Source organism: Zootoca vivipara, chromosome 2 (genome assembly GCF_965207765.1).
Source record: "Zootoca vivipara chromosome 2, rZooViv2.hap1.1, whole genome shotgun sequence".
NCBI lineage: Eukaryota > Metazoa > Chordata > Lepidosauria > Squamata > Lacertidae > Zootoca > Zootoca vivipara.
Genome location: NC_142584.1, coordinates 13,293,501 through 13,310,274, shown reverse-complemented (window position 1 = coordinate 13,310,274; position 16,774 = coordinate 13,293,501). Strand labels below are relative to the sequence as shown.

The window sequence follows — 16,774 nt, the reverse complement described above, 5'->3', positions numbered from 1 at the left end:
TACAGCAACAGTGTTTTGTGTTGTGTAGGCTCCTGTGATGTAACCTATGGGCTCCACCTGCTGGCCTGCTCCCTAAAATACCACTGGTTTGCTCATTTCTATATATAGGGTGCCTACATTCTGCGTAGACCGGTTGCAGGGCCACATGTAGAATGCAGCTGCAGACTGCAGTGCAGCCCAGTTGAATGTCGGTCAAGCTGTTCTACCTGTTATCTACCTTAATATTAAAGAGTGCTTGTAGACTGATGGTCAGGCAGCAAAGACTAAGGGTATGAGTCTTATGCTTACTGATTGATTTCATGCAATACATTACTTATTTTGATCCATAGCTGCCAAGTCTCCCGTATTCCCCGGGAAACCCCCGTTTTTCCAGCTGTTCCAAGCCGGAAAAATGGATTTTTTTTGTTTCCCCCCGGTTTATTCTGGTGCGGCGGCCATTTTGGAACTGGGCGGAGCATGCTCAGAAGTGACTTTTATGCTGCTTTGCCCAGTTCCAAAATGGCTGCAGCATAGCTTCTGAGCATGCTCCGCCCAGTTCCAAAATGGCCGCCGCGCTACTTCCGGTCTGCTACTTCCGGTCCAGTCCCTTATTTCAGGGCGGAACTTGGTAGCTATGTTTTGATCTCATTATGGCTTTAGATAACTAATATTAGGTCCATAAATTACCATGTAGCATATATTCAACACAAAAAACGGCCACAATTTGTTGTTGACAAAGGACAGCTGGACATATAAAGGGCCCCATTACCTTCAGTAGCTTAGGGCTTCATCAAACCTAAATCCCGCCCTGACCCCAGGTGGTCCCAGGGCAGCCCTGCACCTTGCAGCCCTCATGCAAATCAGACCTGGTAGAGCATGAGATTCTTAATCTCAGGGTCATGGGTTCGAGCCCCACCTTGAGCAAAAGATTCCTACATTGCAGGGGGTTGGACTAGATGACCCTCGTAGTCCCTTCCAACGCCACAATTTGAAGCCGTTGAGCCAGCAGAGAAGATAATTGCCTTCAAGCCCTGTTTCCTCATGCAGAGGGTGGGGGCCTTCCACTCACTTAACTTCAGTCTCTCCAGCACCTTGGAGCAGCCTCCCCCAGTCTGGTGCCCCCCCCCACGATGTTCTGGACTACAACTCCCATCAGCCACAGCCAAGGCGGCGGAATGCCAGGGGTGATGGGAGTTGTAGTCTTTTTAAAAAAAAGACATCTGGAGGGTACCACATTGGGAAAAGCATGCTTAGAGGGGCAGAAAGAATGTGCTGGGACTTCAGTTGGCTTCTAGAGACTGTGTGGATGGGGCAGCCCCCCCCACCCCCCGGGTATATGGCCTTTGAGCAGCACCAGAAACAAAACAAAGGCATGGACTGGGAATGGTTACAGCCAGTACACAGAAGAGACATATTTTTTGCAAAAACGCTTTCCAGCTGGACCAACCGGACTACCAGCAAAAGTAATTTTTCGGGGCTTCCTGTTTCCGGCGGTGGGAAATGGCTGGCTCCCACATGACCGGACCTCAGCCGTGCTGATAATTCAGGGTTGACATGGGGGTAATTAGCCCTGGCAGACTCCCCAGGGTGGGGGAGGACTGTCTCATAGACCCACAGACCGTCCGAGATTGTCAGCTTGCATCAAGGCGCAAGTGGCAGGATGCTGGGTCCCAAAACACGACACGGCTGGCACTCTCCAAAGCCACTCTCATAGCCAGAAATATCTGTTTGATAAAATAATTAGATTTGGACAATAAACAGACATAGTCTGGACCGAAGAAGACTGAGAAAAAACCTGCACAGTCCCTGGTGTTTAAACTCGGACTTCAAAGAGATTCTCATCATGGTGTTTGGATTACAGAGGTGATTGGTACGTTCTTCTTTTTCTTCTCAATATCTACAATTGTTTTTCCATGCCAAGCCTCATTAAGAAACCTTTTGTTGTTGTTGAGAAGTACAGATGGACTTGTATTTATAATTAAGTATTCAATTGTGCAGCTTTGCTTAGACTTGATAAAGACAAAAGAAGAAACAAGATGGCACTTGTTAATATGACGCAGCATGGAAAAATGAGAATTCCTCCCTTTTTCGAGGGAAGTGGGGAATACTTGCTAGCTGACTTTATAATGACTTGAGACAACAATTTGGGATTACATACAGTGCACCTGTTTGCAGAATTTCTTCATTATGAGTGAGAGAGAAGGCTAAATGGATGTCTAGCAGCCCCCCTTCTAGGGGCCGGGGGGGATTGTGTGGTCCCCAGGAAAGCTGATCGATTGCCAAATAACTTATATCTGTGGAATGAAGTTCATTTATACTGCAGTATTGCAAACAGCATGGTCAACAATCTAACGATGGGAAATCAGTAACAACTTAACAATGTGGAAGTTACTGCATCATTAAATTTAAAACGACAGGCTTCGACAACAGCCCAGATTGGAATAATTTAACAACTTGGGAGTTGCTGTGTGTGACGGATTGGGCTGGCTTGAGTAGAACTCCAGGGTGTTAAGTGTTAAACCCAGCCTCTTAGTTGATTGACACATTCCATTCCATGAGGGGCGGGGCAGCCAATGGTTTAAAGGGGATGGGTAGCCATTAATTCAGTTGAGAGGATTTTGGGAGCGGGAGCGTGTGGGAGGTTGTGGTGTAGGTTACTCGAGTAGAGTGTTAGAGAGGGATGCAGGAGCTGTATTAACAAGTCTGTGTTATATGAAAAGAAGATGATGAACTAAGAGCTTAAACAAATGAAACCATAAAGAAATATACATGTTCTCCAGTTGAATAAAGCTTTCATCTATGTTGTGTCAAATGGGATGTTCCTCCTTATCCCAGCAACGTTTCTAAACTCAAAAGGGTGGTGACTTGAAGAGGGGAGATAAAACTAAGCCTGAGGAGCAGGTGGATAGTTTACATCTCAAAGTCACGCACAGGGGAGGCAAGTGGAGGGAAAGAGTGCCAGAAAGTAGCTAAAGGGCTGAGGCAAACAGCTGCTGAGGTGAACCTGAGTTGAGAGGGAAACCTTACTGAGGGCACAAGGTTGTTCCTGTAACACTTGCCTGGAGTTTTTACGGACACAGAGCCACGTTATTTGGAAAGCTGGAACTGTACTCTATGTACTAGCAAACCCCTATAAAACAGGGAGTTTACTTGGGAGAAAGAAGGAAGGGTGGGTTGTTTGAACGATAACTGAATTCCTTCTGCACACTGCTAGTAACAGAGAAAGGGAGGTACATTGCACTGTGCCATTAAACTTCAAATGATAGACTTGGACAACAGATCGGATTGGAATGAAGTCAGGAAAAGCTGCAGCTTTTTGCAACTTTTCAACAGGAAAAGTTGAAAAAACATATATAAACAAATAAAGCTGTACTCGATGGATGAAAGGATATATGATTTCTGACATGATTGAGAATTGCAAAGCCAGGGGCGGAGAACTTTAAAGCGTTAAGATCGGAATGTGGAAAATATGAGAACAACAGAAAGAAGGCAGGAACAAAGATATAGGCGATATTCTTCAGAGGTCCAGACTATGGGGAGCCCGGAAAAATTAATAATAATTTGGATTGTAATTTGTTTGGTTTTTATTTTAGTTTATTGTTTTTAATTGGATTATGATTATGATTTGATGGATATTTTAATTGGCTGTTTTTATTGGAAATTCAATAAAAATGATTTTTAAAAATCCCCAAAACAGCAAAAATAATTTTTCATTGAAACGGCACAGCATAAGGAATCTGTAGGAATGTGCCGCTGGATGCAGAGGGAGGGCAGAGGTGCAAGCCACTTGACAAAAAAGTCCATTTTCTTAATCATTCCAAAGAAATGGGCTGTCATTTTTCTAATATGAACTAAGCTGGGAAGACAGCGGGTGAATTTGCAGCCAGAGATAAATTGTCTGCAATCGGAACATCCTCGTTCCCCTGGACTGTCCCTGCTGTCAATAGGGCAAATGAAATTTCAATTCCATGCGAAAGCTGTCTCAACAGGACTCTTGGCACTGTAAGAAAAGAGAAATCTACAAAGCGGGGGCGAGAGATTGTAAGTGGATTGCGAAATAAGGGCTGGCATTCGGTCGGCCTCAAAAGCGAACATTCTTCCCCTTATTGACATCGATTATATGGATTTTAGGAAGGGCTGTCTTCATTCTTCCAAACTGCTCTGAATCATATCAAGATGAATGATTTTTCTTTTTGGTAAAGGAGCCAGTATCCTTTTCTAACCATATTGTCTCTGTTATATCCTGGTGGTGAAAAGAACTTGGAGCAGCCCAGGGGGGTTGGGGATACAAACAATAAAATTATTATAAAGTTGCTATGAAGCCCCTTTATAATAAACAAAATAGCATACTTCTTCACACACATTGCCCAGTTAAACTAAGGTGGAATCTAGACACATATAAAAAAGTATGAAAATGCCTTTTAAAAAAGAAAAAGAAAAAAAATGTTTTAAAGAATATATTGAATTTGCCATAAGCTCGCCATCACCACCTAGTGTCACATTTGTATAATGCACTTAAAACACACTTAACACGTTACTTTTGCAGCTGTATAGCTGAATTTCTGCAAGATGCCGTGAAGAGAACCAACTTGGATGTTTTTTCAAAGAGAATGAGCCAGTTCATGGAAGTTAGCCCCAGTAGTCATGATGGCAGTATTTTCTCCAGTCCATGTGGAACTTAATAATAATAATAATAATTTTATCATTTATACCCCGCCCATCTGGCTGGGTTGATTCTAGTATTACAAGAGGCAAAGGGAAAACCACTTTCTCCATTCCCCCCCACACACCTTGCATAATTTTAAACATCTCTACCATGTCCCTCAACTGAAAAGCGTTAAAAGTTTGTATCTTTCCGCATATGGGGGGGGGGTTGCTCCAGCCCTTGGTCATTTTGATTCCAAAGCAAAGCATTTGCTCATATTCCAAAGCAAAGCATTTGCTCATATTAGAAGCATTTGCTCATCTACCCTCAGGCAAAACCCAGCCCAGCCGAGACCTAATATTCTGGGGAAATGCAACAGGAACTGAAATGCCCACCAATGGCTGCGAGTCTCGCTTTTATGTAAACAGCAACATTGTCTTCTAAATGTCTTGAGTGCTGCGTTCTAGCAAAACACCCATCACCGAGATTGGCATGAGAGGAATGCCACAAGGTTAACAACACAGGCACAACTTCTGTGTTTTTAGCGGTTTCCTGACACACAGGACACACGCTGTCTTAGTGAAGTGTCTCTCCTAGCACTTATCACTGTGCCATTAAAAGCTTTGCCTGCTTCATTATGTGCATCAGGAAATGGCCGTAAGGAAACACGATGGAAATAAGGTGGCCATCAAAACATGGAGGGTTTGCAGCATCTTGCAGGGGTTATCTGGGTGCACAGAACTGGGGAAAGAACTTCCTTTCTATGTGCTTGGCTTGGAGGGAAGCACAACCTTTGAGGTCTCTCTCAGCAGAGTCTGGATCACCTATTCTGGGGGGACAAATCCTATATTCCTATAAAGATCACCAGGTCCCTTAGAAGATCTCCAATCAGGCTAGTTCTCTGGAAGTCTGCAGCAGACAGACATCCTGTTGTTGTTTTATTCCCCAACAAACACCCTCAAGTTAATCTACCCCCCTTTTTTTTATTACATTGCTTCTAGTCAGACCTGGCTAGCCCTTTTAAGTGCAGGGTTTATAAGGAGGTTGATCTAGCTTCTAAATAAAGTTCTGATTGGCCACAGAGACTACTGACATCAGCCACTGAGCATAACTCACCAACAAAACAATAGTCTACCTCTGTAAAGGGCCCTTTTTTGTATTACTTCTCAGATTTCCCATAAAAATGGGACGTTTGACTCTGGGGTTTCGGTCTCCTGAAATCAACTCAGCAGGATTCTGAAAAGGTACTCAGTCAGACCGTACTTTCTGTGAGAAACTCTGTGCATGCTCTGAAACCCACCTGTTATGTATTCAGTGGTGTGTGTTTGCTTGAGCTTGAGTCTGGACTAAGGATTCTGAGCGCTGTGTTCTGATTCGATACATGATATCCAATCACAGAACAACTCAGGATTTGGGCCTCTGCCATTGGCCCTTAAACTCTGAGTTACGATTCGCAGCTTGGAAGTGTAGATAGCCAATCACGTTGGGAGTGGGAGTGGCCCAGGCCTTCAGAAATGTATATAAGCAGTTGCTTTGCCCCTGTTGTCCGGTTCTGTTAGTTAAGTAAAGGTTCTTGCTGTTATCACTGTATCTTGACTCATAGGAACCCACTTATATTTCACTGCCTTTGCTTAAGTATATAACATGTAACTAGCTAATTTAGACTGAGTTTTTTAAATTTCATATTAAGTCTCTTTCCCCGAGTATTTGGCTTCACTGGCTTATATTATGCACAGCAAAGGATGCACTAGAACCTCCTTCGATCATTGTCCTTCTGCCATGCCAGCAGTAAAGGTCTCACGACTAGGAAATCACTAATAGACAAGAGCCTCCCTGATCCTTCGACAGTAAGCTAAGGAAAGAGACTGGTGCGCTCAGTACAATGTATGAGTTTGCACCATGTACAATTTGTGGTGATTTATATGGTGGGTGACTGCATCAGTAGAGGTAAAAGGTAAAGGACCCCTGGATGGTTAAGTCCAGTCAAAGGCAACTACAGTATGGGGTTGTGACACTCGTCTCTTCTTCAGGCCGAGGGAGCTGGTGTTTGTCCACAGACAGCTTTCCAGGTCATGTGGCCAGCAGGACTAAACCGCTTCTGGTGCAACAGGACACTGACGGAAGCCAGAGTGCACAAAAACGCTGTTTACCTTCCCACCGCAGTGGTGCCTATTTATCTACTTGCACTGGCATGCTTTCAAACTGCTAGGTTGGCAGGAGCTGGGACAGAGCAACGGAAGCTCACCCCGTCGTGGGGATTCGAACCGCCAACTTCCTGATTGGCAAGCCCAAGAGGCTCAGAGGTTTAGACCACAGTGCCACCCTCATCAACTGAGGCCCTATCGGAAGTCGCATACCCTCCAACGTGTCTCCGATGCAAATAAGGCTGTCCTAAGGAAAAGTGGACATTCTGGGATCAAATCAGAAACCGGGATAGCTTCTGTAAATCTGGGACTGTCCCTGGAAAATAGGGACACTTGCAAAGTCTGCAAGTCAAGACCCTACTGCTCACAGTCTAGTTCAGGCTTCCTCAACCTCGGCCCTCCAGATGTTTTGAGACATGTTTTGCCGCCATGACATCAGGGTCTACCAGCCATGACATCACCAGAGGCTGCCCCTAGCCATCAGGTTTCGGCCTTGAAATCTCAGGGTCTGAGATGTTCCTGACCTGGAGACCCTAATGCAGGCATCCCCAACCTTTGGCCCTCCAGATGTTTTGGACTACAATTCCCATCATCCCTAACCACCGGTCCTGCTAGCTAGGGATCATGGGAGTTGTAGGCCAAAAACATCTGGAGGGCCAAGGTGGAGGAAGCCTGGTCTAGTTGGTTTTGCACAGATGATGGCAGACTTAAACATAGAGAGCATCATAATTGCTACCTTAGCTGGCAGCCAGTGGCGGAGCTTCATGCTCCGGCACCGGGGGCGGGGCACGTCTCCCGGAGGGGCGGGGCATGCTGTGCCTCCTGGAGGGGCATGGCGCACGTTCTGGGGTGGGGGCGCACCTCCCGGAGGGGTGTGGGCCACGTTCCGGGGTGGGGCGCGCCTCCCGGAGGGCTGTGGCGCACGTTCCGGGGGTGTGGCACGCCTCCCGGAGGGGCGTGACACGCGTTCTGGGGGCGGGGCGGGTGCCTGTGATGGCGCTCCTTGGAGCCCGTCGCTCAGGGCGGCCCACCCCCACCGCCCCCATCTTCCTACACCCCTGCTGGCAGCATTCACCGTCACTGGGTGCCATAAGCGATAGGCCTCCGAACAGGCTTCCTCTCTGCCCGTCCACTGCATTGCATACACATACCCAATTCCTGCTGGCCATACAACACCACAGATCCATTCTTATTGTCTGGGGCTCCTCTTGCTAAAAGAGTCGTAAATTTGGCACTGTGCATATGCAATCTGACTTCAGATTTCAGAGAAAAGGCACCTGGGGCCCTCTTGTGGCCAGAGAGAGAGAAGAGTGGTTTCTCTTCAAGAGTGGTTTCAATGTTCTTCTATGGAATGCTCCTAGGAGTCTAGAGTCTATGTACAAGGCTGGGCATGGGCAGAGATACAGAGTCTGTCGGCTGGTCTTTATCCTTCTCCAAAGGTTCTGCATCGTAGCTGCCCCTGCCCCTGAGAATAGCCAATCGTTCCGCAAAGGTCTTTGGGTCGTGGTGAAGGACAAAGGTATAAAGCACAAAGGCCAGGATTGCACCAGCCAGTGGCCCCACCCAGAACATCTGCAGGGACAAAGAGAAGAAACAGTTTGTGCTGATGGAAGGCTAGAGGAGGATGCAGTTCAATTACCCAAAACATCACCTGCTCCCACTTCATAGGGGTAGAAAAGAATTGCGTCAGAATGAAAGGAAGGGGCCCTGATCCAGGGAAGTTAGGCCACATTCACCCCATAAATTCAACTGTTTTTGCAGCAGAATTTTTTGAAGCCGACCCTCAAGTACAGCCGAAGGCAGTATTATTCAATCTCGCAAAAGTGAAAGCGCCTCTGTATTTCAGAATCGTTAAATTATGCAAATAGGATGCCTATAGTGTCAAATGACTAGGAGGACAATAATCCTACCATGGATAAAATTTCCTTATTGTGGCCAGCTCATTCTGTCGCTCGATATCATACAGGCTCTCCTATATAGGTTCTGTGAGGAGAATCGGGGCCTCTTTTAAGCCTGGGGCCATCCCAGGTAGTGGCTGAATCTTCACCCCATAGACACAATCCCCGCTCCCTTCTGGCTTCAAGGAAAGGGTCAGAAAGGAGGCGACTTACCCATTGCTTTGTAAACTTCCCGACTACAACTGAACGGCCAAAAGATTTGGCTGGATTCATGGAACAGGTGGTGTAGTAATGCTAGGAAGGAGAAATGGGAAGAGAGGTGTCTGGACAAGCATATTTTGCTGGGTTCATCCTCCCCCCTTCTCTGAATCTCCATTAAGTGAAGGGCATCAGATGCACGACTTTGAGCTGCAATAATTTTGGAGAAAACAAGCATGCCAAGAGCTGAGGGAATGGAGATCCTGCGGCCCTCCAGATATTGGTGAACTGCAGTGCCCATCACTCCTTACCATTGGCCATACTGGCCGAGGCTGATGGGAGTTGGAGTCTCACAAACAACTTGAAGAGCCACAGGTTCCCCATCCCTGCTATAGCAGGTCCCCGGATATTGACTTTTACAAGTCACTTACAGTCAGAGCTCATCCACAATTACATTTTGCCCTATGCTTTTTCTAGGCACAGGCGTGTGCTTGTTTTTGTGTCGTCGTCGTCTGTCGCCCCAGGCGCTTTCCTCCATGAAAATCCATTCTTTAATGCTAAATCGGAGCAAACGGCAGTTCAGGTTCCCCTCAGATTACCATTTGTTCCAATTCAGAGATAAAGAGTGGGTGTTCACAGGGTGTTCACAGACACAACACTTTAAAGCTTGGACCTGTGCCTAGGAATGTGGCACAATAGGAAGTCCAGATGAGCCCTTACTCATTAGGACTGGAGTCATCAGAAACAATGCTGGATTTACGTATAAGCTAAACAAGCTATAGCTTAGGGCCCCACTCTCTTGGGACCCCCAAAAATGTAAAGAAAAAAAAAACCCTGGATGTACATTTCCAAAATATAAGATAGAAAAACAAATAAAATAAAACCTACATACCTATGATGTAAGTCATGGGCCCTGCCTGCTAGCCTGCTCCGTAAAATATCACTGGTTTGCTCTTTTCTATATATAGGGTGCCTACATTCTGCATGGACTGGTTGCATGACAACATCTGCAAACGGCTTTAGATACCTATTACGTAGGTCCATAAATTACCATATAGCATACTGTACAGTGGTACCTCGGTTTATGAACACAATTGGTTCCGGAAGTCTGTTCATAAACTGAAGTGTTCATAAACTGAAGCGAACTTTCCCACTGAAAGTAATGGAAAGTGGATTGATCCGTTCCAGACGGGTCCGCGGACTACTTAACCTGAAGCGTACTTAACCCAAAGCATGGGTGTAATTGGTTCCAGAAGTCTGTTCATAAACTGAAGCGTTCATAAACTGAAGCGAACTTTCCCATTTAAAATACAGTGGTACCTCTACTTACGAATTTAATGCGTTCTGAACGCACATTTGTAAGTCGAAAAAATGTGTAAGTCGAATCCCATTGGAATGCATTGGGAGAAAAAATTCGTAAGTCGAAGCAACCCTATCTAAAAATTCATAAGTAGAAAAAAAATCCTATCTAAACTGCATCCAAGATGGCGGACGGAGCTCCATTCGTAAGTAGAAACATTCATAAGTAGAGTCATTCGTAAGTAGAGGTACCACTGTAATGGAAAGTGAATTAATCCATTCCAGATGGGTCCGCGACGTTCGTAAACTGAAAATTTGTAAAACCGAGGTGTTCATAAACCAAGGTTCCACTGTATATTCAACACAAAAACCAGTGACAATTTGTTGTTGACAAAGGACAGCTGGATATATAAAGGGCCCCATTACCTTCAGTAGCTTAGGGCCTCATCAAACCTAAAACTGGCCCTGATCAGAAGACTTCTCTGTAGGTTCCCCACCTCATGACTGACTTCTGAGAATGAAGTAGGTTAGCCTACTGGCAGAATTGCTGCTGTGCTTCCCCTCTCTTGTAATCAATGGGCTCACATTATTTCTGCACATGTCTGGAAGATCCACACGCTGGAATCTGTGGTGCCCTCTGCACTCTTTGGGTAAGGTGCTCTCCAGGATCTCACCCATTAGAGAGTTACCCCATATCTAGATTATGTCTATAAATTCTCAGTCGGGGAGGCCCCAAATACCAATGATCATAGGATTTGGGGGCTCATTCTTACTGCCACTCAGAGGCGCCATCTGGGGAGGGGGGTGAGAGGCCTTGGGCCTGCCTGCTGCCACTACCCCCCCCCCAAAAAAAAACAAAAAACAAAATTGCCATCTACCACTTCCTCTGTGTGGAATTTATAAACCAATCCCTCCACTAAGCCTGGGTGGTTTGTCATAAAATTAACACGTTTCCTGTTTAAACTTTACTAACACCTTGCTTCTTAAGAGCATTCAGCTCTTTAATGGAGCACCTAGTTAAATATACAGGTAACTTTCCCTTCTGATTTTTATTTTGCATTTTGTAATTTGAGCATCTCCTTCCAGCATTCTACAGATTGCAGTAGTTGGTCACCAGCAAAAGTTACTGCCTCCTTTGCTCATCAGACCCCCTGAGGTTTTTAAACTGCCCCAGGCCCAGGTCCTCCACTTACCCCAATTAAGTGTCCCAGGGCAACTGAGACACCGATCATGATAGCTGGAGAACCTTTGTTTCGGCTGCTGTCGGTGGACACAAAATAGCTTAGAACCAGCTGCAATGTCAAAAGGAGCTCGATGGACACAGCTTGTCCGGATGAGACGTTGACCCTCACCTGGGGAGGAGGAAGAGGAAATAGTGAAAGAGCTTTTGGGGGACCACAGTGTACCACCACCAAAGCTGCCAATCTCTTAGACTTGCTCACTACCAGATGAAAAGTGAAAACCTCCTCACCTAAAAAGTAAGGATGTGAGAGGGAGGGATCTGGAGGCCTTGATTTTCCTTTCTGCCAATCTGGGCAGCTTCCAACATATATAAAAACACAAGTAAACTTTAAACATTAATGAAGAAAACTTCCCTATATAGGGCTGCCTTCAGATGTCTTCTAAAGGTTGTAATGTTACTTATCTCCTTGGCTCAAGGATCGCATAACCCACACCCTCCAACATTTCTCTGATGAAAATAGGGAGGTCCTAAGGAAAACCAGGACATTATGGGATGAAATCAGAAACCAGAGTGGCTTCTGTAAATTCAGGGCTGTCCCTGGAAAATAGGGGCACTTGGAAGGTCTGTGACTGTTTTGGCCGGGACTAATGGGAGTTGGAGTCCAAAAACATCTGGAGAACCACAGCTTCTCCATCCCTAATGCTACCTGGAGGGAACATGTTATGCCAGGGGTCAGCAAACCTTTTCAGCAGGGGGCCGGTCCACTGTCCCTCAGACCTTGTGGGGGGCCGGGCTATATTTTGGGAAAGAAAATGAACGAACTCCTATGCCCCACAAATAACCCAGAGATGCATTTTAAATAAAAGGACACATTCTACTCATGTAAAAACACGCCGATTCCCGGACCGGATTTAGAAGGTGGTTGGGCCGGATCCAGCCCCCAGGCCTTAGTTTGCCTACCCATGTGTTATGCCCTCCCCTGGCTGGAAGCAGCGGTGTAGCGAGCCGCCGCGACACCCGGAGCGGCAAATTGCTATGCACCCGGGGGGGGGGGTGGCATCGTAACAACACATGCACTGCTACGTAACGACGCATGCGTCGTTACATGGCGGGGTATCACTGCCCCCCGTGCCTCCAAAAAGGCCTTTTACCTGGAGTTTGTAGCTGGAGGCGTGCGGCTTTGGAGGCGCCGAGGGGCGGTGATACCCCGCTATGCAACACGCATGCGCAGCATCCTGCGGGGTATCGCTGCCGCCCCGCTGACTCCAAAGCCGCGCGCCTCCAGCTCCAGGTAGAAAGCCCGCTCGGCACTGCGCCCACCCCCATGACTCCCAAGCCGAGCCTCCCAATAAAAAGTCCACTCGGCGCCCAGAGTGGAACCCGGGGCGGACTGCCCCCATCACCCCCCCCCATTGCGACGCCCCCTGGCTGGAAGAACATAATACCTTAGGGCACTTTGGAGGGTCTGCACTCACCAGTTCAGACCCTACAAGCTTATATGTGAGATTAAGGGTGGTTGTTGTTGTTGTTGTTGTGGCAACAACGTACACATGCTTGCATTGAACTAAATCTGCCATTTTGCCACCCACTCAATGACATGTGTGACAGCCCCATGATTACTGTGGCAACCACAAAGTCCTGAGCTGCCCCAGAGTTGGAGTCCTCAGCATGGAGGTCCAAGTCCGCCAGGATCAACCATCTGGGAGTCTTCAACACCACCTTCAAGACCACCTCCGACAGCTCAGGCAGGGTGGTGAGGTGGGCAAGTAAAGCAGCCAAACCCCCTAGTCTGTCCTTATTGCCCAGATGCCCAGAACCAGGTGAGACCCTCTAGATCCCCACCCAAGTGGAAAAGAAACATGGAAAGCGTGGTGGCATGCCTACAGACGACAGAAACTTCCCCTTCCCCATCCCACAGCTCTGCTCTGATGCTGCGTTGTGCACCACTCAGCTTATTGACCCGGACTTTCTTTGGATAAATACCATGATATTTGGCCCCGTATACCTGAAGGAGCATCTCCACCCCCATCGTCCAGCCCGGACACTGAGGTCCAGCTCTGAGGGCCTCCTGGCGGTTTCCTCACTGCGAGAAGTGAGGTTACAGGGAACCAGGCAGAGGGCCTTCTGGGTAGTGGCGCCCACCCTGTGGAATGCCCTCCCACCAGATGTCAAGGAAATAAACAACTATCTGACTTTTAGAAGACATCTGAAGGCAACCCTGTGTAGGGAAGTTTTTAACGTTTAATGTTTTATCATGTTTTTAATATTCTGTTGGAAGCTGCCCAGAGTGGCTGGGGAAACCCAGCCAGAAGGGTGGGGTACAAAATAGTTTACACAGAGTAATATTAAATTATTGACAATTAGATGTGTATTAGGATAATAAGAATATACACATCTGTATATTAAGGTATGGTGATGTAACCATTTTCTTTCTTTCCTTCCTTCCTTCCTTCCTTCCTTCCTTCCTTCCTTCCTTCCTTCCTTCCTTCCTTCCTTCCTTCCTTCCTTCCTTCCTTCCTTCCTTTCTTCTCTTTTTAGGACCCAGGTGGCGCTGTGGGTTAAACCACAGAGTCTAGGGCTTGCTGATCAGAAGGTCGGCGGTTCGAATCCCTGCAACGGGGTGAGCTCCCATTGCTCGGTCCCAGCTCCTGGCCACCTAGCAGTTCGAAAGCACGTCAAAGTGCAAGTAGATAAATAGGGACCGCTCCGGCGGGAAGGTAAACGGCATTTCCGTGCGCTGCTCTGGTTCGCCAGAAGCAGCTTTGTCATGCTGGCCGCATGACCCGGAAGCTGTCTGTGGACAAACGCCGGCTCCCTCGGCCTATAGAGCGAGATGAGCGCCGCAACCCCAGAGTCGGACACGACTGGACCTGATGGTCAGGGGCCCCTTTACCTTCTCTTTTTATGAATGACATTCTTCTAATGAAATATTATTATTTTTTAAATGTAACAGAAACAACAGAAACAACAGACTGGCTGTTTTAGACAGGCCTTGCCTCATCCTTGCCTTTCCTGGAGACGGCAAACATTCAGAAGACAGAAACTGAGACAGACGTACCGTACTGGCGCCTAAACTTCCCCGTATGTCCTCAGGAGTCACCGCATAAAGGACGGCTGCTCCGGCAATGCCTCCGACCACCTGGGCAATTACATAGCAGGCTGCCCTCACCAATGAGACACGAGAGCCAAGCAGGAACGCCAGGGTCACCGCCGGGTTGAGGTGGGATCCGCTGGCATGCCAGGCTATCTGGACAGCGGTGGCCGCAGCCAAGTTGAAGGTGATGGCAGTCTGCAGGACAGAGGGCTTCTCTGGCCAATTCATCTCCGAGCCCAGGCCAAAGAAGACAAAGATGGCGGTGGCCAGGAATTCTGCAAAGGCAGCCCGGTAAAAAGCCACCATCAGCAGTTCCCTCCACATCCTGAAAAGAGGTTGGAAGACGGTTCTGTGTGTGTATTCTGCCTTGCCTCTTGATTCCTTTCCTCCTGATGGTCAAGCACGAAGCAAACAAGCAAGTGTTTGCAACATACTGGGCTGGACCAGGAAACTTCAGGTTTATATCACAGCAGCCTTTATTTTCCCACCTCTCTGTATGGCACTGCCCACATTCCTGAAGGGATGGAGATATTAGGAAATTTGAGGGCTGCTGGCTCCTCCTTTGGAAACACAGGGAGAGGCAACACAGGTGCCATATAATAATCCATTCTGTACTTGTAAGGAATCAAACTTTTAGGGTGGCAGTGCCTACTTGGGAACCTCCCTGCCTATTGACAGCTGGCAGGCACCTTCTGAACTCGGCACCTCCTTAAAATCCTTCCGTTTAGGCAAAAGCCAATTCAGATGTGCTAAAAAGTTACATGGGTTTTAATTTCATTTTAGCTATCAATTTCAGTTCCGCTTCTAATGTTCTAAACACCCTGTTTTCTGCTGCTACTTATTGATAATTTAAATGATTTATTCTCCTTGTAAACCACAGGGAGGTTTTATTTGCAGATGTAATTTTTGCAGAATAAATAAAGCTTTTTCCTGGAGAGGAAACAGCAGCGGAGATTGCTGAGAGACTCGCCTAAACATAAAGTTCTGTGCGTAAGCATCATTGTGTGTGTGTGTGTGAGAGAGAGAGAGAGAGAGAGAGAAAATATTGGTGAGAACCAGGAAGTCTCCATATCTCACCTCAGCATATATGTTTTTCTTATAATTATAAAAGTATTTATATGTTGCTGTCTCATAAAATGCCGCTGTGCTAGCATACAGCAATATAAAACCATGAAAACATTAAGAGCTGTACAGAGCAATCATGAAGCAAACATTGTCTCCCTCACACTTGTCAAAATAGCCGCCATTATTTCCCACCTGACACTCTCCCTGGCCCCATCCCTGGCGCTTTCAACGCACCAGAAATAGATGCTTGGTGTTACTGAAGACAGCACAATAGATACAGCGCCTGTTTGAAAAAGCTCTTCCCCCCTTTTTTTAAATGAAGGTCACACACATCTCCAGTTTTGATAAAAGAGCCATTACAGCCATGTCATTGAAAAGCTGGTGGGCTGCATCATAAAGAGGAGGTTTTACGGCTGCAGAGAATGTACCTGCTATTGGCAAGGCAGTCTGCCCTTGCTAGAGATTAGCACAATGCGAGAGGGGAGAGAGGCAGTCCCTGCCCTGCCCCATGGCAAAAAAAGAGACAGCAGTGGCTGCTACCCAGATTCGAACCGCCAACCTTTTGATCGGCAAGCCCAAGGCTCAGTGGTTTAGACCACAGCACCACGCGCGTCCCACAGAAAAATGTAATTAGATGCATATATATATATATATATATATATATATATATATATATACACACACACACACACACACACACACACACACACACACACACACATATATATATATATATATATATATATATATATATATATATATATACATACTGTATAGGGACCCAAGTGGCGCTGTGGGTTAAACCACAGAGTCTAGGGCTTGCTGATCAGAAGGTTGGCGGTTCGAATCCCTGCAACGGGGTGAGCTCCCGTTGCTCGGTCCCAGCTCCTGCCCACCTAGCAGTTCGAAAGCACATCAAAGTGCAAGTAGATAAATAGGGACCGCTCCGGCGGGAAGGTAAACGGCGTTTCCGTGCGCTGCTCTGGTTCGCCAGAAGCAGCTTTGTCATGCTGGCCACATGACCCGTCTGCGGACAAAAGCTGGCTCCCTCGGCGTATAGAGCGAGATGAGCGCTGCAAGCCCAGAGTCGGACACCTACTGGTGTGTGTGTGTGTGTGTGTGTGTGTGTGTGTGTGTGTATATATATATATATGGAAAAATTGGAAACCGGGGTGGGGGTCCAAGGGGTCTAAGTAATCCCAGGAGTATAACAATTGAAAATGATGTGAATGTATAAAAACACTGCTTAAAAAATTAAAATAAAATATT

At 46.9% G+C, this 16,774-nt stretch overlaps 1 protein-coding gene across 1 annotated transcript; it reads right to left on the bottom strand.

Annotated features, from left to right (window-relative positions):
• Nucleotides 1–3,465: 3,465 nt before the first annotated feature.
• LOC148686732 (aquaporin-6-like) lies at nt 3,466–15,394 on the bottom strand. The gene is made up of 4 exons (XM_088661337.1): nt 14,405–15,394; nt 11,357–11,515; nt 8,880–8,960; nt 3,466–8,340 (listed from the first exon to the last, which is right to left on the bottom strand). Exons 1-4 carry the CDS (start codon nt 14,762–14,764, stop codon nt 8,134–8,136), a joined length of 807 nt encoding a protein of 268 aa, XP_088517463.1. The 5' UTR covers nt 14,765–15,394; the 3' UTR covers nt 3,466–8,133.
• Between the last annotated feature and the right edge of the window lie 1,380 nt (nt 15,395–16,774).